At 42.9% G+C, this 26593-nt stretch overlaps 1 protein-coding gene across 1 annotated transcript in view; it reads right to left on the minus strand.

Moving 5' to 3' along the window:
* Window positions 1-26593, minus strand: part of ascc3 (activating signal cointegrator 1 complex subunit 3) — a 363313-nt gene that overhangs the window by 83011 nt on the left and 253709 nt on the right. The window contains exons 31-34 of the mRNA XM_033021915.1: window positions 11375-11512; window positions 11161-11281; window positions 9487-9619; window positions 6857-6982 (exon numbers count right to left, since the gene is read on the minus strand). Coding sequence (XP_032877806.1) covers window positions 6857-6982; window positions 9487-9619; window positions 11161-11281; window positions 11375-11512 — 518 coding nt within the window. The remainder of the gene's footprint in view (window positions 1-6856; window positions 6983-9486; window positions 9620-11160; window positions 11282-11374; window positions 11513-26593) is intronic.

The raw sequence follows: 26593 nt of genomic DNA on the forward strand, positions 1-26593 counted from the left end.
GAAAGTTTAATGCTAGGAACAATTGCACGGGGAATTATCAGCAGTGTCAGCCTGCAAAGGGTATTTACCTGTTGTTCTCCAGTTTAGCAGTAATCTATCCCGTCCCTTTGGACAGCTGTTTCATTGAACAACCGAGCAACAGTCTAATTGACTTGTCTTATCACTCCCTTTAAATAGACATTTTATTATACACCCTAGTAACAGAGTAATTGAGTTGTCAAAGGCTTCAATTTAAAAGACTAGCCTCACAGGGTTCCCTAGCATACGGCTCATAACCTGCATACAAGCAGGGTTGAATATTTACACTGCTGTTAACAGGTGCTGAGATGTTAAATGATTCTAATAGCTGGGGGCGTACTCAGAGAGCCAGCAGGATCAGAATTATAGCCTGTTTGAACACAATAATTACTTGTCCCATGAGAGGAGTCAAAATCAGAGGCAGTTTTATACTAATAGCTGCTAGCACATGGGATAGACTGGCTAACTTCCATTAGTAGCCTTCTGGGAAACACAGGAATAACTCCCTATGGGACCATGAACATGTATAATCAAAATTTCAAACATACCTATAAAACCATCAGCAGCATTATCTGCCGTGTAGAGATGTCATTATTCTTTTGGACATCAGAGGTAACAAATTGTAGGATTGCAACTCACATTATTTGAAGAATAATTGCAATGGGAGGCATGACCTCAGCTAAACCAGGCAAATCATACTCACAAAATAAATTTAAATCAGGGTAGCTTTCACTGATACAAAGTACAAATATTCAAAGTAGTCCACACAGATGCGGCGGAATAATGATATTAATGGTAAGGTTTGGGAGGCCAATGAAGAAATAGATGTTGCATGTCAAAGCTGTAACACATGGGTTTGCTGCAAGTCACGATTCCTCAAAGAAACCTACAGATGTCAGTCAAGTATTCTGGGCATGGAGTCCAGACCACATCCTCGTACAAAATCATACAATTTGAGACATGTTGTTTTTTCATTCCAGAAGCTTCAAACCACAACAAATCAGAGTGAGAGCAAGGGACGAGGACAACAAAGATGGAACAGGGATGAAATGAGAGATTTTAAAAAACTGCATATTTTGTGAATGTAAAATAAAAACTGAAGATGCCAACGATATTCAAAAGTCAGATAACATCTATGAAGATATAAACAGAGATGACATCCCAGGTCATAACCATTGAAGATAAACAGTTGTTTCTGCACAGATTCTGCCTGATCTGTTGAGTATGCCTGATGTGAAATGTGAGTTTTTCCTCGTTAAAAATAAAGTAAGGATCTGGAAAAGGTTGAAAACGTTTATGTTTCTGTTTATTTGGATGTTATGACTTAACATGAGTCCATTGTAAATGAAGTAGTCAAAGGCAAGGAAATAATTTAGTTTAGAGATACAGCGCGGAAACAGGCCCTTCGGCCCACCGAGTCCATGCCGACTAGCAATCCCCATACACTAGCATTATCCTATACACTAAGGACAATTTACAATATTTTACCAAAGCCAATTAACCTATAAAACTGTACGCATTTGGGGTGTGGGAGGAAACTAGAGCACCCGGGGCAAACCCACGCGGCCACAGGGAGAACGTAGAAACTCCGTACAGGCAGCACCTCGTCAGGATCGAACCCGGGTCTCTGGCACTTTAAAGCAGCAAGTCTACCGCTGCACCACCGTGCCACCCCTAAATTGTATTATGATTTCATAATCACCAACTTTCAAAAGCTTGTGGGAATCTGCAAAGTAAGCCTTTATGTGGAACAGCTTTGAACATGCATAAATTATTGTTGGGTGCAAAGGAAGTGCATTCATGTTAGCATGAGAAAGGAAGAACTGTCTGGTGAAAAAAAAAAGTTCTCATTTACTAAAATGAAGGGGAGGAGTCGGTTCAAATGGAAGGCTCCTTTTTGTTAGTGAACTGAGAAAATGTGAATTGAAAGCAAGAAACATGGAAGTTCAAGAAACAATTGTTAAAAACACCAACAACACTATTATTAACATTATATCGGCTTTGTGTTCAGCAATGTTGAGTGTTTCAAAATACAATGAAAACATATTGTTTTAATTACCTTGCCTCTGCTACTTTTACAAAGCAGTGATGAAATGAATAATTAGGCAATCTCATTAGAATTAATATGTAATTGGTCATAAATCTGCAACACAGACTAACAGACAGGCCTAATATATCTGCACCAGGTGCATAATTGTACGCATGGATTTTTAATAAAATATTAATAAATTGCTCACATGTTGTATACACATCCCTTTCTTCAACCCTTGATTAATTGTGTGAAATACTTAGAGACATATTATAAATACAAATGCAATTATAATCAATGATGAAAAAGTAGACTAGGTGCTGTATAATACTGTTAAAACATGCTAGAGTCGAACACATTGCAACATAATAAATTAATCCGACTCATGAGTGATTTTCCTTAGAAGTGGCAATGTCTCCATTTTGGGTGCAATAGAACACAGTAAATCCACCTGTCATTATGCACACTGTGACACTTTTTAGAGTGAATATTTTGTAAACAGAAAATGAAAATTGGAGGTTGGAAATCTGAACCAGAAACAGTAAAACATTGCAAATGTTCAGTCAGCAGTCATCGTTTGCAGAAAGGTCTGACGCGATGCTGACTTTTTTTTTTTGGTGGTGGTGCACGGAATCAATGGAATGTGGCTGATTGAGCATCTCAATACCGAAGCAGTAGCAGATGATGGTTATGATATTAATGATAATCTGCTAGAATGCCCAGATCCTTGGCGAACCACCGTGTAGTTGCCGTGTGCACGACAGCATGTTTAGCGTCAAACAGCGCAGAAACAGACCCTTCGGCCCAACATCCCCATCTGCACTATTCCCATCTGCTAGCATTTGGCCAACATCCCTCAAAATGAGTTTTAGTTGTATAGATGGGTTAAACGCAAACGCAGGCAGCTAGGACTAGGTGTGTGTGTGTGTGTGTGTGTGTGTGTGTGTGTGTGTGTGTGTGTGTGTTTGTGTGTGAGAGTGATACTGAGAGTGAGAGTGAGAAAAAAAGAGAGAGAGAGAGAGAGAGGGGAGATTAGAATGTTACCGTGCCCTAAAAAGAGGTTATAAATTGGGAGAGTATCTCTCAACTGTTAGAGACATAAAGCAGAGACAGACCCTCAACAAATACAGGTTAAGTGACCACTATTTGGCAGTTGAAAAAGGAAGACAGAAGAGATTCTGGCAACCAAGAGAAAATAGAACATGCGGCCACTGACAGATGAGGTTGAAACAGAGGTGCACTTCCTCCTAAAATGCGCAAAATTTGACAAAACAAGGAAAACATACTTTGACAAACTCAGTCTGGCAATCCCTGATTTTAAAGAACTAGATGACATATCAAAATTAAAAAGAATCCTTGGTGTAGGAAATACGGCACATCTTGGTGCATAATACGTAACAACATGCCATAACCTGAGAGACGGTGAATTACCAACATGCACATATGCACGCACACACTAATTGACATTAACTGACACTAAGAAATTAATATTGAATTGGTAAACTTGCTATTCTGTTTACTGCTTACAGTTGCAAGAATGTGTAGCAATCAATAAAGGGCTATAGGTCTATTACGAGTATATTACTGGGACATATCTATCCATGCAATGTATACTTGTATTTATATTTATGCATTTATGCATAAATATGTATGTTATGTTTTATACTTTGGCAATATAACGATGTATTTTGTCATGCCAATAATTTTTTTTTAATTGAAAAGAGAGGGAGGGAGGGGAAGGAGAGAGGGGGGGAGAGGGAGAGGGAGAGGGAGAGGGAGAGGGAGAGGGAGAGGGAGAGGGAGAGGGAGAGGGAGAGGGAGAGGGAGAGGGAGAGGGAGAGGGAGAGGGAGAGGGAGAGGGAGAGGGAGAGGGAGAGGGAGAGGGAGAGGGAGAGGGAGAGGGAGAGGGAGAGACACAATGATCTGGGAAATTAAGCACAATGCACGATAGTCAAATCGTTTGCCAAAAACAAGCAAAACTTTGAAGTAGTTAGTTCAAATGTTGGCTTGTGTGCATATGACCGGCCTATTACAGAAGCCGGTTACAAACACAGTCATCAATCACAGCAATGATATGCCCTGTACAAATGCTAAAGAAACAGCATGGGCCTCAAATGGAAATGCAGGCCTTAACCCCAAGGAACTAGGAGATGTTGCAATTTGGGGCAACAAATGATTGTCAAAGTGTTATACAGCAGGGAAAAGAGGCCGTTTGGCCCAATTACCTGTACTGACAAAGATGCTCTTCTAAACTAGTCAACTTTGCTCTCGTTTGACCCATATCCCCTTAAACAGAAAGCATTTCAGGTCAAGATGCTTCTTCAGTCTGAAAAAGAGGCCTGACTTCAAATGTTATCTGTCCATTCTCGCCACAGATGCTGCTTAACCTGCTGAATTTGTGTTTTGTAACATTTGCGTCTCTTGTGTCTCTATATTTAAAAAAATATTGTTATTCTATTGGCATCAACCACTTCCTCTGGCAGCTCGTTTCATATACATGTCACCCGCTTCGTGAAAAAGTTGACCTACCAGTCTTATTAAATTTATTCCCATTCAGCTTAAACCTATTCCCTCTAGTTCTTGATTCCCCATCCCTGGGGAAAACACTGCATGCATTCACACGATCCAAACTCCTCATGATTTTACCACACCTTTGTACGATCACCTCTCTGTTTCCTACACTCCATGGAATAAAGTCGAGCTTACCCCACCACTCCCTACAACTCAGTCCCTCGAGTCCTGGCAACATCCTCCATTAATCAATGGCAACATGTCAACGCCAACCAAGATGCCCCATCTATGATTGTCCCATTTGCTTGCAATTTGTTCATATCCTTCTAAACCTTTCCTATCCATATACCTGTCCAAGTGTATTTTAAATAGTTATTGTACCTGCCTCAACTACCATCTTTAGTGACTCATTCCATTTACCCACCGGCGTATTACAAAGATGTTACTGTGTGAAAAAGATGCTTCTCAGGTTCCTATTGAATGTTTCCCCCCTCACCTTAAAATGATCTCCTCTGGTTCTTGATTCACCTACCATGGGTAAAAGACTCTGTACATTCACCTTATCAATTCACTTAATGTTGTTATACACCTCTAAAGATCACCTTCTAGCCTTCTGCGCTCCAAGGAATAAAGTCGCAGTTTGCCCAATCTCTCCGTATAGCTTAGCCCTCGAGTCCTGGCAACATCCTTGTAAATCTTCTCTGCTATCTTTCGATCTTAATGGTATCATTCTTACAGATGGGTGACCAAAATTCAATACAATGCTCAAAATGTTGCCTCACCAACGTCTTGTACGACTACAACATAACATCTCAACTTCTATTCTCAATGCTCTTGAGGTTTGAGTACCGAGGTACAGTGAAAAGCTTTGTTTTGAACGCCATCCAAAACAGATCAAATAATTACATAGATATAATTAAGTCAAACTCAAGTACAATATATAGAGCAAATAAGATACAGAGTGCAGAATACAGATGTCAGCATTGACTATTGGCAATCCTCAACGAGGGTCTCGACCCGAAATGAACGTCAGGTGGCCCAATATGAACATCATTGATGGACGTCAGTGGCCCAGAAGCATTCTTCATTACCATGTCTACCTGTAAGGCCACTTTCAGGAAAATAAGTGCTGGAGAACTCAGCCGGCCAAGCAGCATATGTGGAGAGAAATGGGATTTTGCGTTGTGACCCTTTATCTGGACTAAAAGAAGGGAAATAGTCAGTGTGAAGAACTGAGGTGAGAGCTCTTTCTGCCACACTCCCACCCTCACCTCTTTATACTGGCTCCCCTCTAATTTTTCAGTCCAGATGAAGGGTCCTGACACAAAATGGCGAGTGCCCACAGATGTTGCTGGACCTGCTTTGTTCATCCAAACTCTGCGCATCTCCTCCAACCTCATCTATTGCATCCGCTCCTCAAGATGTCAGCTGATCTACATCGGTGAGACCAAGCATAGGCTTGACGATCGTTTCGCCGAACACCTCTGCTCGGTCCGCATTAACCAACCTGACCTCCCGGTGGCTCAGCACTTCAACTCCCCCTCCCATTCCGAATCCGACCTCTCTGTCCTGGGCCTCCTCCATGGCCAGAGTGAGCACCACCGGAAATTGGAGGAGCAGCACCTCATATTCCGCTTGGGCAGTCTGCACCCTAGCGGCATAAACATTGAATTCTCCAATTTCCAGTTGCCTTTGCTGTCTCTTCCCCTTCTCAGCTCTCCCTCAGCCCTCGGGCTCCTCCTCTTCCTTTTTGCTTTCTTCTCCCCACCCCGCCACCCTACATCAGTCTGAAGAAGGGTTTCGGCCCGAAACATTGCCTATTTCTTTCGCTCCATAGATGCGGCTGCACCCGCTGAGTTTCTCCAGTACTTTTGTCCACCTGCATGAAAATATGGTTGATGTTACCTCAAATGTGTCTTTTGAAATGAATTTGAATAAATAATTAAAGGGCTATCTAGAAGAGGACGGGTAATGGTTGGATTCATCTACAGTAAGACAAATGATTTCCTGAGCTGCAATTTTTCAATATTTCCATATTCAACTCTTAGTTACAACGAACCTCCATATGTACTATTCAGATTAATGCTTTTCCCTCAGAGTCCAAGACAAAGGGAATAATTTCTGAAAGTTCAGAGAGTCTGACATTTTAAATAACACTAAAATCTTTCAGAGTATGATGTGATTAACAACAATACACGTTTGTTCATTTACATGACATGATTGGTAAAAATAATAATCAATCAATTGTGATAGCCGACTTGTTTTTTTAATCTAGAAAATAAAGGTGCCTTTACTAACCTGGGATTCATGATAAGACGACGGAAAAAGTACGTCCACGTAATGTAGTCCATGGCATCTTGTTTGGAACTAACCGTTCCAGCAGAAATCTCAGCATTCATGTGGTCAGCGAGAACTTCCAATAAACTACAATGTGGGAAAGATGTAATAGTAATCAACAAACAGGAGGAGTATTAATACTGTTTCTTGGGATCAAATGATTTAGGGTAAAGATTTTGTCTGTTGGCATTCTTGATGCTCAAATTTGAAAATAGAGGGAATCTGCTTCTTAACAATATGCTTTTTAGAAGACATTTCCAGATCAATTAACCAATTTAGTATGTCATGCAGACAAACGCTACTTGTGACAGGTAATCTCTGTATTGCACTAATATTGCAATGACTATCGTTTGTGGATTACAAGACCGAATTGCTGAAACATTTGCAATGGAATACTTTATTGTCACATGTGACAAGGCACAGTGAAATTCTTTGTTTGCAAACCCAAAGTGTGCAATTAGTCGCCACATATGGCGCTGACAAAGTTACAAAGTACCCCTGCCGGCTCCTCTTTTCTTCTCCCCCCCTCCCTCCTCTCGGTGGTCCTCCCACACTAGGTCTTCCATTGTTCTAACCCCTCCCTTATGGCGGTCCCACCCCCACGCTGGATCCTCCATTGTTCATCCCCCTCCCAATGGTTCCCCCACCGACCGCCGGTCTCATTTGAATACTCCTTAACATTTCAATCAATATTTATACGATTACATTCCACATTTTTGTCTTAACATTAAAACTGAAACAAAAAACGGGTTTGACTATAATTATTTGAAAGGGGTAAATTAACTAACCAGTGTATGGATTCATTATCAATAATAATGCTCAGTGCCTTAAACTGACAATGATGCAAAACATTTGTTAATGTATTTAAGATGCACTTTCTACTTAGAAACATAGAAAATAGGTGCAGGAGTAGGCCATTCGGCCCTTCGAGCCAGCATCATCATTCAATATGATCACTGCTGATCAGTACCCCATTCCTGTTTTCTCCCCATATCCCTCGATTCCGTTAGCCCTAAGAGCTATATCCAACTGTCTCTTGAATACATCCAGTGAATCCGCCTCCAATGCCTTCTGTGGCAGAGTATTCCACAGATTCACAACTCTCTGGGTGAAAATGTTTTCCTCATCTCAGTCCTAAATGGCCTACCCCTTATTCTTAAACTGTGACCCCTGGTTCTGAACTCTCCCAACATCGGGAACATTTTTCCTGCATCTAGCCTATCCAATCCCTTAATAATTTTATTTGTTTCTATAAGATACCCTCTCATCCTTCAAAATTTCAGTAAATATAAGCCATTCTTTGTGTCAGTCCCGCCATCCCGGGAATTAACCTGGTGAATTTACACTGCACTCCCGCAATAGCAAGAATGTCCTTTCTCAAATTAGGAGACCAAAACTGCACACAATACCCTAGATGCGATCTCACCAGGGCCCTGTACAACTGCAGTTGGACCTCCTTGTTCCCATAGTCAAATCCTCTTGCCGTGAAATTAGTTAGACTCAAACTAAAACTTAGGTTGAGAACTGTGAGAGTTTTCAATTTGACTGGGTTTCTATTTTTGTTTAATTCTTTCTTTGGTTATTTTCAAATGGAACAATTTATTACATATAAAATGCTGTCATGTAAGTACTCAGAAGCTGAAAATTAATCATAAATACTGAGAAGTTGAAAATTGGTTTAATTCCAATATTTATATAATTTTATCTTAAAACATGTTTAGTGCCATATAAAGTAAATGATGAAGAATGCATCAGTGGTCTTTGGATCCTGATACCTTTTTCTGGTCCACTACGTTAATTGCATTTGGAAAGTGGATACATAGCCTTTATTTGATTAGAATGCGAGAAGGAAGGTACTTATGACACCTTGTCTCTGGGATATGTGCTTTAACTAAAAATAAATGACAGGATAAATGAATGACGATGCACAGAGCCTCTTGCCCAGAGTATGTGAATCAAGGACTGAGGACATAGGTTTAAGGTGAAGGGGGAAAGATTTAATAGGAATCTGAGGGGTAACTTTTTCACACAAAGGTTTATGGAACAAGGTGCCAGAGGAGGTAGTTCAGGCAGGGACTATCCCAACGTTTAAGAAATAGTTAGACAGGTATGTGGGTAGGACAGGTTTGGTGGGATATGGGCCAAACATAGGCAGGTGGGACTAGTGTTGCTGGGACATGTTGGCTGGTGTGGGCAAGTTGGGCTGAAGGGCCTGTTTCCATGCTGTATCACTCTGGGACTAGGATAGGAAGCTTCTCTTTGGTGGATGCAGCTTGTCTGTGTGAACTGTGTTTTGCTGATATCATCCCAGCTATTTGTGGCCCGAAGTATTCATGAGATGACTGTCTCTCTTAGAGAGGCTCTGGGAACTGTTCGGTGCTGGCAAGAAAAATGTAACTGTGCTGTTCTCAGTCAAGTTTAAGTATATTGTTTGGATAAAGTAGAGAGAGTTTTAGTTTGACTTTTACTGAATCGTTTCAAAGACGGGAATGCAAAATGGGGAAGAATTATGTCCCTCATAGAAACAAATAAGTTGAAGGAATTTTTAATTTAACGCACCGCGTATAGGTGAAAATGTCATAAAAACTCACCTTGATTCAACAGGGAAGGGTTCATACAGAAACTTCTTATAGAAATCTTTTTTGATATCATGGACCAATATCACAGCTTTTCCCTGGTCATCAAACTGTGGGCGGCCTGCACGGCCCATCATCTGTAGAACATCTGAAGTTACACAAATAAGAAATTTTGTTTAGCTCATTTATAATTCCAGTCACTAGGTTGAAAGATAATTATGTGACAAAAAATATTCAGCCCACCTCAATCATTTCATTTGATAAAATTCCAACCTCTCCTATGGTAGCATTTAAGTGCTTTTCATAATGAAATTGTTCCGAAATATGTTATCTACATGGAAAGTAGTCAAGCCCTTGTTGAAAGAAGTTCCTCCTTGCTTACCTACATTAGGGTGGGCTGGTTGGGAAGAGGTTCCTGGTGGCGGCGTGACTCGTTGCAGCGGCTCCTACAGCCTGTCTGTCTTTTTTAATTTTTTGTCTAGTTAAATGTAGTGTTTGGTGTTTTTTAAACACTGGTTTTTAAATGTGTATATGTGGGGGGCGGGGGGGGGGGAAGGGGAAACCGTTTAAAATCTCTTCCCTGTCCGGGAGACCCGACCTTTTCCCTGTCGGGTCTCCGTTGTCGTTGGGGCCTAGCACCGTGGAGCGGCCTCCAACCTGAACGACCCGGGGGCTCGGGAGACTGCGCTGCGGACTACTCACCATCGTGGGGCTGGCCGGCCTCGGAACGTGGGGAGCGGTGGTGACTCGCTGCTGCGACTCGACTCCTGGGGCTCGGAGGCTCCAGCAACGCAGCCGCAGGTCCGGTGGACTGGGACATCGGGAGCTCGCGGGTCCGGGGGGAGAGAGAGACCGCTTCCCGGAGCTCCCGCAACGCGACTTCTCCAGCCCGTGTCGCGGGGTTTGGAACGACCCGGAGCGGGGAAGTACATCACCCGGCACGGCTTTGTGGCCGTGCGACATTACAGCGCCCGCCGGGGGCTCCAACTTCGAGACTTCTAGACCGGGAGCGGGGCCGTAAATCGCCCGGCACGGCCTAAAATGGCCGTGGGACTTATCATCGCCCGCCTGGGGCTTGGACATCGGGAGAGACATGGAGAGCAGGGGAGAGAAAAGACTTTTGCCTTCCATCACAGTGGGTTCACTGTGATGGATGTTTGTGTGAACTTAATTGTGTGTATGTCTGTAGGACATTGTTTTTGTTTGTATGGCTGTGGAAACAAAATTTCGTTTGAGTCTCACTGGGGCTCAAATGACAAATAAATTTGTATTGTTATGGCTCTGATATGACCTACTGCCCAGGTACTGTACAGCCATTATCTACCAGACAGGGAAAGCTTTGGTAGGTTTACTATTTTTAATCTAAGGGTGGTGAATCTGTGGAATTCATTGCCACAGATGGCTGTCTGTGGATATTGTTATGGCAGAGAATGGCAGATTCTTGATTAGTATCAGGGATTATGGGGAGAAAGCAGGAGAATGGATTGAGAGGGAAATACAGATCAGCCATGAGTGAATGACAGAGTAGACTTAATGGGCTGAAAGGCCTAATTCTGCTACTATATCATGAACTATTTTCTCTTGCTTTTCAATATTTTCAAACAAAACAATCGGAAAACTCTGCGGAAAATATGTAACAAATATTGCAGGAGAAACAGAGAAGGCAACCACCACATTTGAGCTGCTCACCTGTAATTGCAAAGTCCACGTAACGTTTAGTTTTTCCATCATAATACTCAGTACCCTTTACAACGACGAGATGAGCAGGGAAGTTCACCCCCCAAGCCAACGTGCTGGTGGCAATAAGAACCTATAACAATAACAGTACATATAGAATCAAATTCATTCCAACTTTAAAAAAAATGAAATGAACAGGATATTATGAAAAGATGTAACTGCTCACTTGGATCTTGCAATTAACAAAGAGTTCTTCCACATGTTTCCGATCACGCTCATGCAATCCAGCATGATGTAGTCCAATACCAAAGGCTAATGTCAGTTTTAGATTGGAATCTTTCACCATCTCAATTATATCACTCATCTATAAAGATAAACAGCAACAGAAAGGGTATTAGTTCAACAATCCATTCTCTGAAACTAGGTCCTTAAGGAGTAATAATTCTGACAGCAATATCCCAAATCTGCTATTCGCTGTTCCTTTTCAGATTGGTCAGGAATACATTCTTTGTAGCTATAATCCTTTCTGTAACAACATCTGCACTAATTGCAATACAAGGATTCAAGCTCCAATATAAACTAACTGAACTGAAACCTTAGTAATTTTCTCTCCACATATGCGTCTGACCCTGCATTTTCTCTTAATGCTTACAAGGTAATCTTACTGACCTATTACGGGAGGAAAAAAAAGGTATTTTTGCCATTGGGTCAATATTAGTTCCCTGAAGATCAATCTCATCAGTCCCATTTGCCTTCCCTTTTGCCCTGCAGCCTTGCAACTTATTTTCTCAGACATGCCTTTCAACTCCCCTTTAGTTCTTGTGCCACATCTCCACACCAAGGAGTATCTTACAGCAGTCAAATAACTTCCATGCACATTCTTGGGATCTGAGAGGAAACTGAAGCATTAGATGAAAATCCATGCAGTCAAGATTATCGATAGACAACGAGATCTGGCTAGAGGGATCAGGGGGTATGGAGAGAAGGCAGGTACGGGATACTGAGTTGGATGATCAGCCATGATCATATTGAATGGCGGTGCAGGCTCGAAGGACCGAATAGCCTACTCCTGCACCTATTTTCTATGTTACTATATTTCTATGTATGGAAGGTACACAAAAATGCTGGAGAAACTCAGCGGGTGCAGCAGCATCTATGGAGCGAAGGAAATAGGCAACGAAACCCTTCTTCAGACCGAAACGTTGCCTATTTCCTTTTCTCCATAGATGCTGCTGCACCCGCTGAGTTTCTCCAGCATTTTTGTGTACCTTCGATTTTCCAGCATCTGCAGTTCCTTCTTAAACATGAGATCTGTATGGAGCCTGGTCCCTGGAACTGTGAGGCAGCCAACTGTGACAGTAATCTTATTCGTGGTTGTTCAAGCCCACTAGGCTATGGAAGCAGTTTGCTCTTCCCACGTCTATACAGTGAGAATATTAATGATGTCAATGGAAAGAACAAATTTGATCTTCTTCCTGTGTCCGAATGGTTTGAAGGAATTGGCTATGAAAATAGTACATGGTCCAGTTATCATCTTTGAAAATGACACAAGTTGTGGAATGATTCCCCGATTCGAAGATGGAAAGTACAACATCAAGAGAAATATCAGAAAGCATTATTATGAATGTGGTAACAGGGCATGTAGATAACTGTAATTGGATTGGCAGTGTCAACATGGATTTATGAAAGAGAAATCATGTTTGATAAATATGTTGTTTGAGATTGCAACTAGCACAATAGACGGGGTCAAATCAGATGTGGCACAAAGGCTTTCTCCAATTTGCATTAGTGATCCAGAGGTATTGCACACAGGCCACAATCAACATCTGCACATGGTTTAGCGCACTTGGATCATCAGAAGACCTTCTTAAAGAGCTACAAAAAAAAAATGTTAATATAATTTAAGCACACAGGATTGCCGGTTAAAATCTCAAGTGGCCTGAGCATTCATGAATGGACAACGAATAGGAATAGGAACAAATGTGTTGGAAGGTTGTGTCAGATGGGTTGTTACTTTGTGCCTTATTACTTTGAAAAGGTGGTCATGCTCTTTCTGATATATCACACAAAATAATATTCATAAATACAGCTCCCAGATTATTTTATACCACTTCAAAGAATAGCCAATAGATCAGGAATACAATCATAGATGTAGCAAGCAGATGATTCAATTTTCATTTGCATACATTGATTGTGGTCATTGTTTCCTGTGTATAATACCTAAGGATCTGCAATGCAAATTGCAGACGGTCCCTGGTTAGGAGGCTGCTCCTTGCTTAATGAATCTGCTGGGTTGTTAACAGCAGGAAACCTAGGCTGCTGCTAGGAGACAGGCATGTGTTTGCATAAATCATCGCTGCATGTGTTTCCAGACCTATCAAAACTTCACTAACCCATGCATAACTATAACAATGAGTAAATGATGTGTTGCCAAAGTACTTCTATAAATATAGCAATGTGGTTCTGATAAAAAAAAGTCATTGGAAGAGAAATATAATTATGCCGTTAAATATAAGAGGTGTGTGAACAATTACAATATTGTCAAGGTTAGTTTATACTGTAATGTATCTTAATCATTAATTACTGCACAATTTAAGTGCAGTGCAATTGACTAATTAATCATTAGGATATTATCATGAATATTATTGGATATAAATTGCGAAAAATGCATCATGACCAGAGAATCACTACTGTTTTACTCACACAGTTCTCATTAGTATTCCACAATAGTTTATCCTTAATATGCTCTCCTTGGCAACATCATCTGAGAAGATTTCAGATTTCTCAAGAAACCTCATGACATCCAGCTTTAGCAACAATGATGACCCCTTTCCATTCTTAGTCTGGAGACACCAGAGACAGCAGATATTGGAATCTGGAGCAAAAATAAACTACTGGAGCAAATCATAGTGCTCGACTAACTAACAGGTTACGCAACATCTCTGGAAGACATGCAATAGTGAGGTTTCGGGTCAGGGCCTTTCTTCAGACTGAAGATAGATCCCAACCCGAAGTACCACTTATGCATGTCCTCCAGAGATGCTGCCAGTCCTATTGAGCTACTCTAGCACTTTATGTTCTACCAGACCTAGGGGGACCCGTTGGGTCCCGTCCCCTCAACGCATAGCCTCCAACTTGCGGGGAGAGGGGGAGAGGGGGAGAGGGGGAGAGGAGGGAGAGAGGGAGAGAGTGAGAGGGGGGAGAGAGGGAGAGAGGGAGAGAGAGAGGGAGGGGGGAGGGAGAGGGGGAGGGGGGAGACATGAGCTGAGGCACGAGCCGAGGCGCGAGCGAGTGTCGACCAAAGGAGTGCAGGTTGGGCCGAAGCAGTATGGGCGTGCTTTGACCAAAGCTCTCGGCAGCTCTCGGGTGCTCCTCGGCAGCTCTCGGTTGCTCTCGGGAAACCCGAGCCGAGGCGCAAGCGTGGAAAACAGTGCACAGCGGGCCGCGAGGAGCACAGCCATTGTGACGTCATCAGCTCGTTAACTTTAAAAAAGATCTCAGATTTGTGAACAATTTTAATAACTCAAGAAGTAATTAATCAAATGTTCAGGTAAGGCGATTTTTGACATCACGGCGTAAATCTCTACCGGAATATGTAAACATTTCACTGTTAGCGCGTCGTGTTTTCGAGGAGATGTGAAACACAGACGGACACACAAATAAATAAATCCACATCCAAGATCAGAGGTTTATAATTATAGAGATGCAAGATTCCAGTATCTACAGTTCCTTGTGTCTCCATTTTACTGGAGGAAATCAGTGGGTCCACCATTTGTGGAGGCAAAAGGACTGCCAATGTTTTGGGTTGAGGCCCTGCTTTAGGACTGATCTTTGTCTGAAATGGTAGGGCCTTTTGTGTCTCTTGATAGTGGTGAGAGAGGAGATGCAGGGACAACTGTTGGACCTCCGACAGTTGCCGGGGAAAATGCTGGGTGACAGGGGTGAATAGTGGGTTGGGATGAGTTAACCAGGGTGTCCTGGATTGAGCTGGTCCCTGTAGAAAGCAGTAAGGGGTGCAGAGGGGAAGATGAAATCCGTTGCCATTAGCGGAAATAATAAAGGATTTCTGCATTTGTTTCAGATTCCAGCATCTGAAGTTTTATTTATTCTCCACCAGTCAACCCTTGTCCATGCATTTTTTAACCAACAATCGCATGGATGGCCTCCTTTATTTTGCACTGAAAATTTTGCGCTGACCTAAACCTCCCCGAATATATTTGATCGACCACTGAAGTTGTGTTATTTATTCACTGCAATGGCTGTATGTCCTGTATCATCATCATCAGTGGAATTGTGAATGGCACAATTCATTATTACCAAGTTTATTTGAGTTTAGAGATACACTGTGGAAACAGGCCCTTCGGCCCACTGAGTCCATGGCGACCTGCGATCCCCGCACACAAACACTATCCTGCATACAATCGGGACAACTTTTTAACAATTTTACGAAGCCAATTAACCTATAAACCTGAAAATAGACACAAAAAGTTGGAGTAACTCAGCGGGACAGGCAGCATCTCTGGAGAGAAGGAATGGATGACGTTACGGGTCGAGACCCTTCTTCAGACTGGTAGGCTTCAGAACCTATAAACCTGTATGTCTTTGAAGTATGGGAGGAGCGCAGCTTCTGGAGAACACGTCTGCAGGTCATGGGGAAAATGTACAAGCTTCATACAGATAGCACCCGCAGTACGGATCATATGCGGGTCCCTTGTGCTGTAAGGCAGCAACTCTACTGATGCGCCACCGTGCCGCATAGTTCTACATTTGTTTTTAAGATCAAGAGATTATCATGGAAGACCAGAAGATTAGGTCAAGGATGCTGCCTGACAAACTCTTGCAGTGTTGCTTTCAGTGCGATGCTGATCTGATCCCCATGACCCCCTCACGCCTTTCTAGATGTTATGTATCATTCCGTTTGCACGTTGTACTCAACTCACCAGTTAGATGAGGTCCCTCATATCATACTCAGTTCAATGGTGCCTTAATGTCAAGGATGGTCACCCTTACCACCGATCCACTAGGGGCGCTGCATTGTAGGCGCCTCTGCCTACAGCCTGTCCGTTTTTACCATCCTTTTTTAAATTTTAGTTTGTCTAACTAGTTTTGTTCTGGAGTTTCTTTACAATACAATACAATACAATACAATACAATTTATTTGTTGTCATTTGAACCCAGAGGTTCAAATGAAATTTGGATTCTGCAGTCATACAAACAAGAATAACCAAGGCACAACACAATTTACACGAACATCCATCACAGTGAATCTCCTCCTCACTGTGATCTAAGGCAGTCTTATCTCTCCCCTGCACTCCTCGTTCTCCTCCCGATGTCAGAGTCAAAGCCCCCGGCGGGCGATGGTAAATAAGTCCCGCGGCAATTATAAAGCCGCGCCGGGCGATGCAAGGCCGCGCTCCGGGTCTTGGTGTTGGAGCCCCCGGCATACGCTAACAAGTCCCGCGGCCATATAAAGCCACGCCGGGCGATGTAAGGCCCAGCTCCAGGTCATCCTCAACCCCGCAACTCGGGCGGGAGAAGTCGCCGTTGCGGATGCCCCGAAAAGCGGTCTCCCAGCAGGGACCCGCGGGCTCCCGGTGTCACCGTCCACCGGGCCGGTGACTGGAGCCCCCGAATCTCCTGGGTCGGGCCGCAGCAGCGCGCCACCACCGCTCCTCCCGCTCCGAACTAGGCCAGCTCCACGATGGTGGGTAAGTCCGCAGCTCCACGACTGGAGCCCCAGGTCGTTCCGGTTGGAGGCCTTTCCACGGTGCTCGGCCCCAACGGCAACGGAGACCCGACAGAGAAAAGGTTGGGTTCTCCGTGCAGGGGAAAGATTTTAAAAAGTTCCCCCGCCCCCCACACACATACCCAGTTTAAAAAAAATAAAAACTACGTACAAACGAGACAAAAAATAAATAAACGACAGACGGACTGCAGAGGCCGCTGCGACTCGAGTCGCGCCGCCCACCCGCCTTTAGTTTTTCTATGTGAGGGAGGGGGGTAGGGTAAGGGGGAAACCACTTCCCAGTCGCTTCATGGCGAGGATGCGACTATTTCTCCAAGTCGCGTCCTCGCCCCCTCCTTGCTGTCTACCACTGGATCGGAGCGGCTTTTCCTACCGGAGACCGGGGACCGGACCAGAGCTTCGGCAGCGGCGGCACGGCGCTGGATTCACCGCGGAGCGGGCGATACCTTCCTGGATCGCCGTTTGGAGCTCCGGAGCGTTGGGCCCGCAGCATCGACATCACGGAGCTGTGGTTTGTGGAGCTCCCAGCGCGGACGGCACTGACCGACATCGCGCAGTCCCTGGGGCCCTTTGCCGAGGGCCGCCAGCGGGAATCTCCGCCCGGCGCGGCCTGGGGCCGTCGGGAGCTGCGGACTCCGGTGGGAAGCGGCCGATTCGGAGGTCCAAGCCGCTGAGGTTGGCCTCCCGTTCCGACGTCGGAGTGCCAACATCCCGGCGAGCGGGCCTGAGCGGCGGGCTGCCCGTAGCGGTGACTGCGGAGAGCTCCAGAGGCCCCGTCCACAGGTGAACATCAGAGGAAGATGACTACCTTTGGTGCCTTCCCTCACAGTGGGAAACTTTTGATTCTGCTGTGTGGATGTTTTATGTTGAACTCTATCGTGTGTTGTGTTCTTTATTTTATTGTATGGCTGTATGGTGATCACATTTCACTGTGCCAACTGGCACATGTGACAAATAAATGTATCTTGTACCTCACCTCTCGATATAAACGTGTCCATGATGTCTGAAGCTAAATGGTACAGGTGTAACCTACAGGTGAGTAGATTATTGAAAGTACTGCTGGCGAGTAGTTTATTAGGGCAAATAATAAAGTTTGATGACTTCTTCTATTATTTTGCCACTGATTAGTCTGAGAAATGGACGGATGGAATACACAACACCCACGCTTCACCTGCCACGTGGCAAGTAACATTTGCATTAGAGAACTGCAGGCACACTAGTCACCCTAAACAAAAGAGTGCCTAGCAACCTTTCTATGATTTTATATCATTGAATCATCCACTATTAACTGCCCAGGGTTCACTGATAATAAGCTACTTTAAAAGATTGAAAATTAATCAGGTTCATGTACGTTTGGGAACAACTGGAGTAGTTGAGTGCCAGCCTAAAATCTCTTATCAAAATATTCATAATCCAGTAGGTTATGAAGAGAGAATAATTCATGCTACAGAGTCATACAGCATGGAAACAGGCCCACGTCGACCAAAATGCCCCAATCTACACTAGTCCCACCTGCATATGTTTGGCCCATATGCTTCTAAGCCTTTCCTGTCCATGTATGTACCTGTCCAAATGTCTTTGATATGTTGTGATAGTACCTGCCTCAATCTGGCAGCTTGTTCCATACACCCACCTTCCTTTTGACCCATCTCTTCACCTCTGCCTATCCTTAGCCCCACGTCCCCGTCCCTTTTCATCTGTGCATTAATTGCCTCATACTGTGTTTTGTATTGAATTCTGTCTTTACTTTGTGTACTAGTCATGTCTATACTATTTATTTCATTCCCCTTACATGTTTTTCCTCTACATGCTCAATTTTTGTAAGGTGTCCTTGAGACTCTTGAAAGGCGCCCATAAATAAAATGTATTATTATTATTATTATCCTTTGTGTGAAAAAGTTGCCCCATGGGTTCCTATTAAATCTTTCTCCTCTTAACTTAAACCTATGTCCTTTAGAAGATTTAGAACCTATGTCCTTACCTATTTAGAAGATTGAGGGGGGATCTTATAGAAACTTACAAAATTCTTGAGGGGTTGGACAGGCTAGATGCAAGAAGATTGTTCCCGATGTTGGGGAAGTCCAGAACAAGGGGTCACAGTTTAAGGATAAGGGGGAAGTCTTTTAGGACCGAGATGAGAGTGGTGAATCTGTGGAATTCTCTGCCTCAGAAAGTAGTTGAGGCCAGTTCATTGGCTATATTTAAGAGTTAGATGTGGCCCTTGTGGCTAAAGGGATCAGGGGATATGGAGAGAAGGCAGGTACAGGATACAGGGTTGGATGATCAGCCATGATCATATTGAATGGCGGTGCAGGCTTGAAGGGCCGAATGGCCTACTCCTGCACCTATTTTCTATGTTTCTATGTCCTCTGCTTCTCGATTCCCAAACTGTGCATTCACCCTATCTATTCCTCTTGTGATGTTATACAGCTCTATAAGATCACCCTTCATCCTCCTGCACTCCAAGGAATAAACTCCTAGCCCTGCTCAACCTCTCCCTAAAGATCAGGCCCTTGAGTGCTGGCTACATCCTCACATATCTTCTCTCTGCCCTTTACAGCTTAACAACATCTTTACTGTAACAAGCTCCACATGGGGCATCACCAATGTCTTGTAACACAACATCCCAACTTCTATATTCGGAACATTTAGAAGATGGAACCCTTTACCTGAGAACCAGTCAGAGGTGAGGAACTCCATCCAGCATTAATTAATAATTTTCTAATTTCCCAAAGTATCCTCACCAATGATAAAACATAAAAGAACAATAACAGGCTCCTTATTTATTGGTGTAGCTGCAACAGCACAGTTTTTTTTTATCATCAGAAGCACTGACCCCCAACATCTATTCCCTCAATCACCAATGCACCTTGCTTGCAGTGTGTACCACCTAATTGATACACTGTGGTAACTCAGCTGTTTATATTCGAGAGCACTCCTAAACCAGCAGTTCTAGTAACTGGATGGATGGAGGATACATCATCATTTGATATCCTCTTATTTGTGGCACATTGGCATTTGCACACATGGTGCCATTGACCACTGTCATAGAAACATAGAAAATAGGTGCAGGAGTAGGCCATTCGGCCCTTCGAGCCTGCACCGCCATTCAATATGATCATGGCTGATCATCCAACTCAGTATCCTGTATCTGCCTTCTCTCCATACCCCCTGATCCCTTTAGCCACAAGGGCCACATCTAACTCCCTCTTAAATATAGCCAATGAACAGGCCTCAACTACATTCTGTGGCAGAGAATTCCACAGATTCACCACTCTCTGTGTGAAAAATGTTTTTCTCATCTCGGTCCTAAAAGACTTCCCCCTTATCCTTAAACTGTGACCCCTTGTCCTGAACTTCCCCAACATTGGGAACAATCTTCCTGCATCTAGCCTGTCCAACCCCTTAAGAATTTTGTAAGTTTCTATAAGATCCCCCCTCAATCTTCTAAATTCTAGCGCGTACAAGCCGAGTCTATCCAGTCTTTCTTCATATGAAAGTCCTGCCATCCCAGTAATCTGTCTGGTTCATGTCAAACTCTTGGAACCAACTTTCGAACAATATGACAAGAGCAGCTCAAGAACGGCTGCAGATCGCTCACATTATTAAGTACATCTCGTGTTGCAGTAAAAGCTGGCTTGTCCAGTGTCACCAGTCAAAAAATAATAATAAACTGATGCAAAATAAGTCAGTTTGATACAAAACTATACCAGCAGGTCTCAAAGATGCATGTACCTGATCAATTTTTGATGTTTAAAGCCATCACACTAACAGTTTCAGAATATGTGCTACGTCTATTCAAAAGCAGTTTCTCTAAAGCAAGCTTTATTCAATTTTATTTTATTAGCACCATCTTTAACAATTAACAAACACTAAGCTATCATTTTATCTAAGACTCGTCAGAAAACTGTGAGCTATTTTCCCCCAGAGGCATTATCTGCTGAAATATAATGACCCTTGTTGGACGGCAATGTCCATTTTAATATCTGGAAAATTACAACTCACACATGAATGCTCTATGTTCAAGGATATGTTTAGTTAATTAGTTACGTGGCTGCCGTTCTGTGGGCAGCATATGGGCACATCCTGTTTGTGGCTTGACAGCATTACAATTGTGTTGTGTAATTTATGTCCCAATGCTAAGGGCACCTCCGAAAAGATGGCACGGTGGGACTAGATGGCCAAATGTCTCCAGCTTTGTTTTAGCCATTTTCCTCCAGGATTATTTATTTTTCGAGGCCCTTGCCTAATGTTTCACTCCTCCTGTATTGTACTGTCCAGTTAAATGCCTGGTGTGCTGACACTTGCATCACGTTAATTAATTGCATTCTCATTTCAAAGCATTTGTGATGAAGAAACAGATGTCTGGAAATAATGCTAATTTGGCCCCGAACCAACTTGAAATAAAACGGATCCTGAAAATGGTTTACTGTTGCACAAAACTAAAAGTTGTGTACCTTCAACAGACACAACAGCTTTCATTCATCACAATATTATCTTCTCAGAATAACGAAAAACTGCTCTCCATTATCCACAGCCATTAAACGCCCAAGGGTGCTAATAATTTATACATGATTTCTGGATATAAGAAACTACGAATAATGCACAGTAGCGAGATCGAGCGACACAGTGGCACAGCGGTAGAGTTTCTGTCTTACAGCATCAGAGACCCCGGCTCCATCTTGACCATGGGTAGTGTTTGTATGCAGTTTATGCGTTCTCCCTGTGACTGTGTGGGTTTTCTCCGGGTGCTCCGTTTCCTCCCACATTCCAAAGACGTGCAAGATTGTAGGTTAATTGACTTTTGCAAAGTATCCCCAGTTTGTAGAACAGAACCAGTATAAGGGTAATCGTTGTTCGGCGAGGACTCAGTGGGCTGAAGGGCCTGATTCCACGCTGTATCGAGAACCAGAGAACATAGGTTTAAGGTGAAAGAGGAAATAATTTACTTTTTTACACAAAGAGTGGAGGGTGTATGGAACGAGCTTCCGGAAGAGGTAGTTGAGGCAGGCAGTATCGCAACGTTTAAAAAACATTTAGACAGGGTTATGGATTGATCAGGTTTGGAGGGATATGGGTCAAATGCAGGCAGGTTGGACTAGTGTAGATGGGACATGTTGGTCGGTGTGGGCAAGTTGGGCTGAAGAGCCTGTTTCCACGCTTAACCTACAAACCTGTACGCCTTTGGAGTGTGGGAGGAAACCAAAGATCTCGGAAAAAACCCATGCAGGTCATTGGGAGAACGTAAAAACTTCATACAGCACCAGTAGTAGGGATCGAACCCTGGCCTCCGGCGGTGGATTTTGCTGTAAGGCCGCAACTTACTGCTGTGCTACTGTGATCGCCCTTAAGATTCTTAAACCTTAAATGTTATTAACTGTTTATTACAAGGAGTGAGGTATGAATTTAAAGCCTATGTTACAAAAGAACATGATGTGAATGACTCGGGCCCTAATTCAGACACAACTGGATCTGTTGCATAGTTTCAAGAATATTACTGGGACTAATTCCCAACAAATTCAACTTATTATTGCACTTTTGTTTCTACCGGAAATGATTTTAGTTTCCTATAAAATTGTCTATTTATATTGTACCTATGGGAATTAAGATAATTAAATCATAGTTTAAAATCATCTTTTGGTTAATTGCTTTCCAAAGTCTTGTCAAGGGAAAAGAAACTAGACTGAGGAACAGACCCCTAACCATTTTTTCCACAAAAAAATCTGATTTCACCCAGGGGATCGTAGGCCTTGTGGTTATCATGCTCTTCACATTTTAATCAACGTGTTATTGATTTGAATAAAAGTAATTGAGAAATGGGATACCATTAGAATAATAATCACAACTATTAGATTGTGTTTAAAAATACTGTTAACATCCTTTTGTATAAGGAATATAATAACCCTATCTCGACATCATACCAGTGCTATATCGCACCATAATTGATGCAATTATTTCCATGTTGTCAGTATCTCAGTCTTAAGCGTGGAAACAGGCCCTTTAGCCCAACTTAACCACAACGACCATCATGTCCCATCTGCACTTGTCCCACCTGCCTCCATTTGAACTCTAAACCTGTCCTATCCATGTACCTGTCGGAATGTTTCTTAAACATCGTAAAAAAAGTAACTGCTTATGCCCCTGTCCCACTTAGGAAACATGAACGGAAACCTCTGGAGACTTTGCGCCCCACCCAAGGTTTCCGTGCGGTTCCCGGAGGTTGCAGGTGGTTGCCGGAGGTTGCAGGTGGTGGAAGCAGGTAGGGAGACTGACAAAAACCTCCGGGAACTGCACGGAAACCTTGGGTGGGGCGCAAAGTCTCCATAGGTTTCCGTTCAGGTTTCCTAAGTGGAACAGGGGCATAAAACGTTGCGATAGTATCTGCAAATCTTAGAGATCTCCAAAGAATTACAAGAAAAGTACTCTGACGATATTATAGAATTGCCCATCCTGGTTCTATGGAAGCAATGAAAATGTCAAATTAATTAAGCAAATACTCAGCTCTCAAGGCAATTGTGTCACATTCGAATACTGGTCCAAGTTGGCAATACAAAATATTTGACATTTATTCTTTAAACGATTGTACATTTAAGATCTTAGGTGCAGAAGAACAATTATGCTGCAAGCAATATTTGATTATTTTTTTCACTGTTTATTCTGAAATTGTTGAAACCAACTCTGAAAGAAAACTAAAAAAAATGCAGATGATGTAAATCACAATGAAAGGATTTTCAATAGTGTTGCCCAATTTGCTGAGTGCTTCCAATATTTTGTTTTTATTTCCTAGAAATATTCAATTACGACTGGTACCAATATTCCATTCAGCAAATGATCTGACTACAACTATCAGCATGGCCTAATACATCTGAATGAAATTTTCAACACTGCTAGGAATTGCCCATATTTAATGACAAAAGCCCAATGCCACCATTCCATTTCATGGCATGGAAGCAAACTGCTAGCTCTGTCATTCGTTATGCTCTGGCTATTGCCAAACACCGTGCAAAGCTTGTGGACAGGCATAGCTGGATTGCAAAATGCATACTCATGGAATCCAAGCATTTTATAATATAATGCCCAAAGCAAGAAGATTTAGAAACGTAGAAAAAAGAAAAAGAAAAATAGGTGCACGAGTATGCCATTCGGCCCCTCGAGCCAGCACTGCCATTCAATATGTTCATGGTTGATCATCTAAAATCAGTGCCCAGTTCCTGCTTTTTCTCCATGTCCCTTGATTCCTTTAGCTCGAAGAGCTAAATCTAACTCTCTCTTGAAAACATCCAGTGAACTGTCCTCCACTGCCTTCTGTGGCAGAAAAAGTTTTTTTCTCATCTCAGTCCTAAATGGCTTGCCCCTTATTCTTAAACTTTGACCCCTGGTTCAGGACTCCCCCAACATCAGGAACATTTTTCCTGCATCGAGCCTGTCCAATCCTTTACGAATTTTATATGTTTCTATAAGATCCCCTCTCATCCTTCCAAATTAGAGTTAATACAAGCCCAGTCTACCCATTCTTTCATCATATATCAGTCCTGCCATCCCAGGAATTAACTTGGCGAACCTACGTTGCACTCCCTCAAGAGCAATAATAGCCTTCCTCAGATTAGGATACCAAAATTGCACACAATACTCCAGGTGTGGTCTCACCACGGCCCTGTACAACTGCAGTAGGATGCTCCTAAACTCAAATACTCTTGCAATGAAGGCCAACATGCCATTAGCTTTCTTCACTTCCCCCTTTCCTAATCTGACATCTTTCAGATAATAATCTGCCTTCCTGTTCTTGCCATCAAAATGGATAACCTCACATTTATCCACATTATACTGCATCTGCCATGCATTTGCCCACTCACCGAACCTATCCAAGTCACCCTGAAGCCTCATAGCATCCTCCTCGCAGCTCACACTGCCACCCAGCTTTGTGTCATCTGCATCTTTGTGTCATTGGAGATGTTACATTTAATTCCCTTGTCTAAATCGTTAATATATATTGTAAATAGCTGGGGTCCCAGCAACGAGCCTTGCGGCACACCACTAGTTACTGCCTTCCATTCTGAAAATGACCTGTTAATTACTACTCTTTGCTTCCTGTCTGCCAACCAGTTCTTTATCCATGTCAATACCCAACCCCCAAAACCACGTGCTCTAATTTTGCCCACAAATCTCCTGTGCGGGGCCTTGTCAAAGGCTTTCTGAAAGTCCAGATACACATCCACTGGCTCTCCCTTATCCATTCTACTTGTTACATCCTCAAATAATTCCAGATGATTGGTCAAGCATGACTGCCCCTCCATAAACCCATGCTGACTTTCACTGCTTGACTCAAGCATCTTACCCACTACCGATGTAAGGCTAACTGGTCTATAATTCGAAGTTAGACACAGAATGCTGGACCAATTCAGCGGGTCAGGCAGCATCTCTGGAGCGAAGGAATGGGTGACGCTTTGGGTCGAGACCCATCCTCAGATTCTATAATTCCCCATTTTCTCTTTCCCTCCTTTTTGAAACAGTGGAGTTTCACTGGCTACTCTCAAGTCCAGTTTCGAGAGAACATTGGAAATGAACACCAATGCATCCACGATTTCTAGGGCTACCTCCTTGAGTACTTTGAGATGCAGACCATCAGGTGCTGGGGATTTATCCGCCTTCAGTCCCAACAATTTACATAACACCATTTCCTGACTAATGTGGATTCCCTTCAGTTCCTCCCTCCCACTCGATCCTCAGTCCCCTAGTAAATCTGGGAGATTGTTTGTGTCTTCCTTAGTGAAGACAGAACCAAAGTAATCGTTTAACTGTTCTGCCATTTCCTTGTTACCCATTATTAATTCACATTCACAAAGGACCTACATTTGTCTTTCATTGGAGTGCTCAGTGGAAGCAGATATTTTGGGGGGAAATGCATCAAGGAAGTGAGCGATGGACAATTTCCTTACAGCAGATAGACGTTGAGACGTTGAGAGGATGACAAAATCTAGGGTGACACAAGGAGGTATGGTGTGATGGGAAACAGCTGATGCACTTTGGTGGGAAGAACAGAAAGCAGAATATTATTTGAATGAAGAACAACTACTGAATGCAGCTGTACAGATGAATCAGGGTAAGCTTGCACATGAAATGCAGGAAATAGTACAAGCGATTACGAAGACAAATGGAATGTTGGCCTCGTCGCAAGGTTAGTGGAGCAGAAATCTTTCTGCAACTGGGCAAAGATTGTACTTAATTGCTGGCACAAACTAGATATTATTATATAAAGAGAGTTATACTTATATTGGGGACAGTGCAGGAAAGGTTAATTTCCTTGATTTCTGAGATGTAAGGGTTGCCAACGTGGAAAGAATAGATGCCTGTACTGTCTAGATTTTAGGATGAGAAATACTCCACACAAATGTTTACATATCATATAGATATAAAATATAGGATATTATATATATTGTGAATAAGAAACAGTAGCAGTTTGATGTCATGGTTAACAATCCATACAACGATTTCAGTGAGGCAGTGTGAAGGTTTGTCATGCCACCAGAAATGGATTTCTCATTTCTCTGATAGATATTACATGGGGCAGAAAACCTATTCAACTGTGCTTTGGGTCAAAGACTCTGCCAGAACTGGCAGATTTTACTGTCTGGCCTGACAGCCAGTGACTGCATTTACCTTAAGCTGTAATGCAATACCATCAGTCTTGACCCTGCTGGC

The sequence above is a fragment of the Amblyraja radiata genome, chromosome 5 (genome assembly GCF_010909765.2).
Source record: "Amblyraja radiata isolate CabotCenter1 chromosome 5, sAmbRad1.1.pri, whole genome shotgun sequence".
NCBI lineage: Eukaryota > Metazoa > Chordata > Chondrichthyes > Rajiformes > Rajidae > Amblyraja > Amblyraja radiata.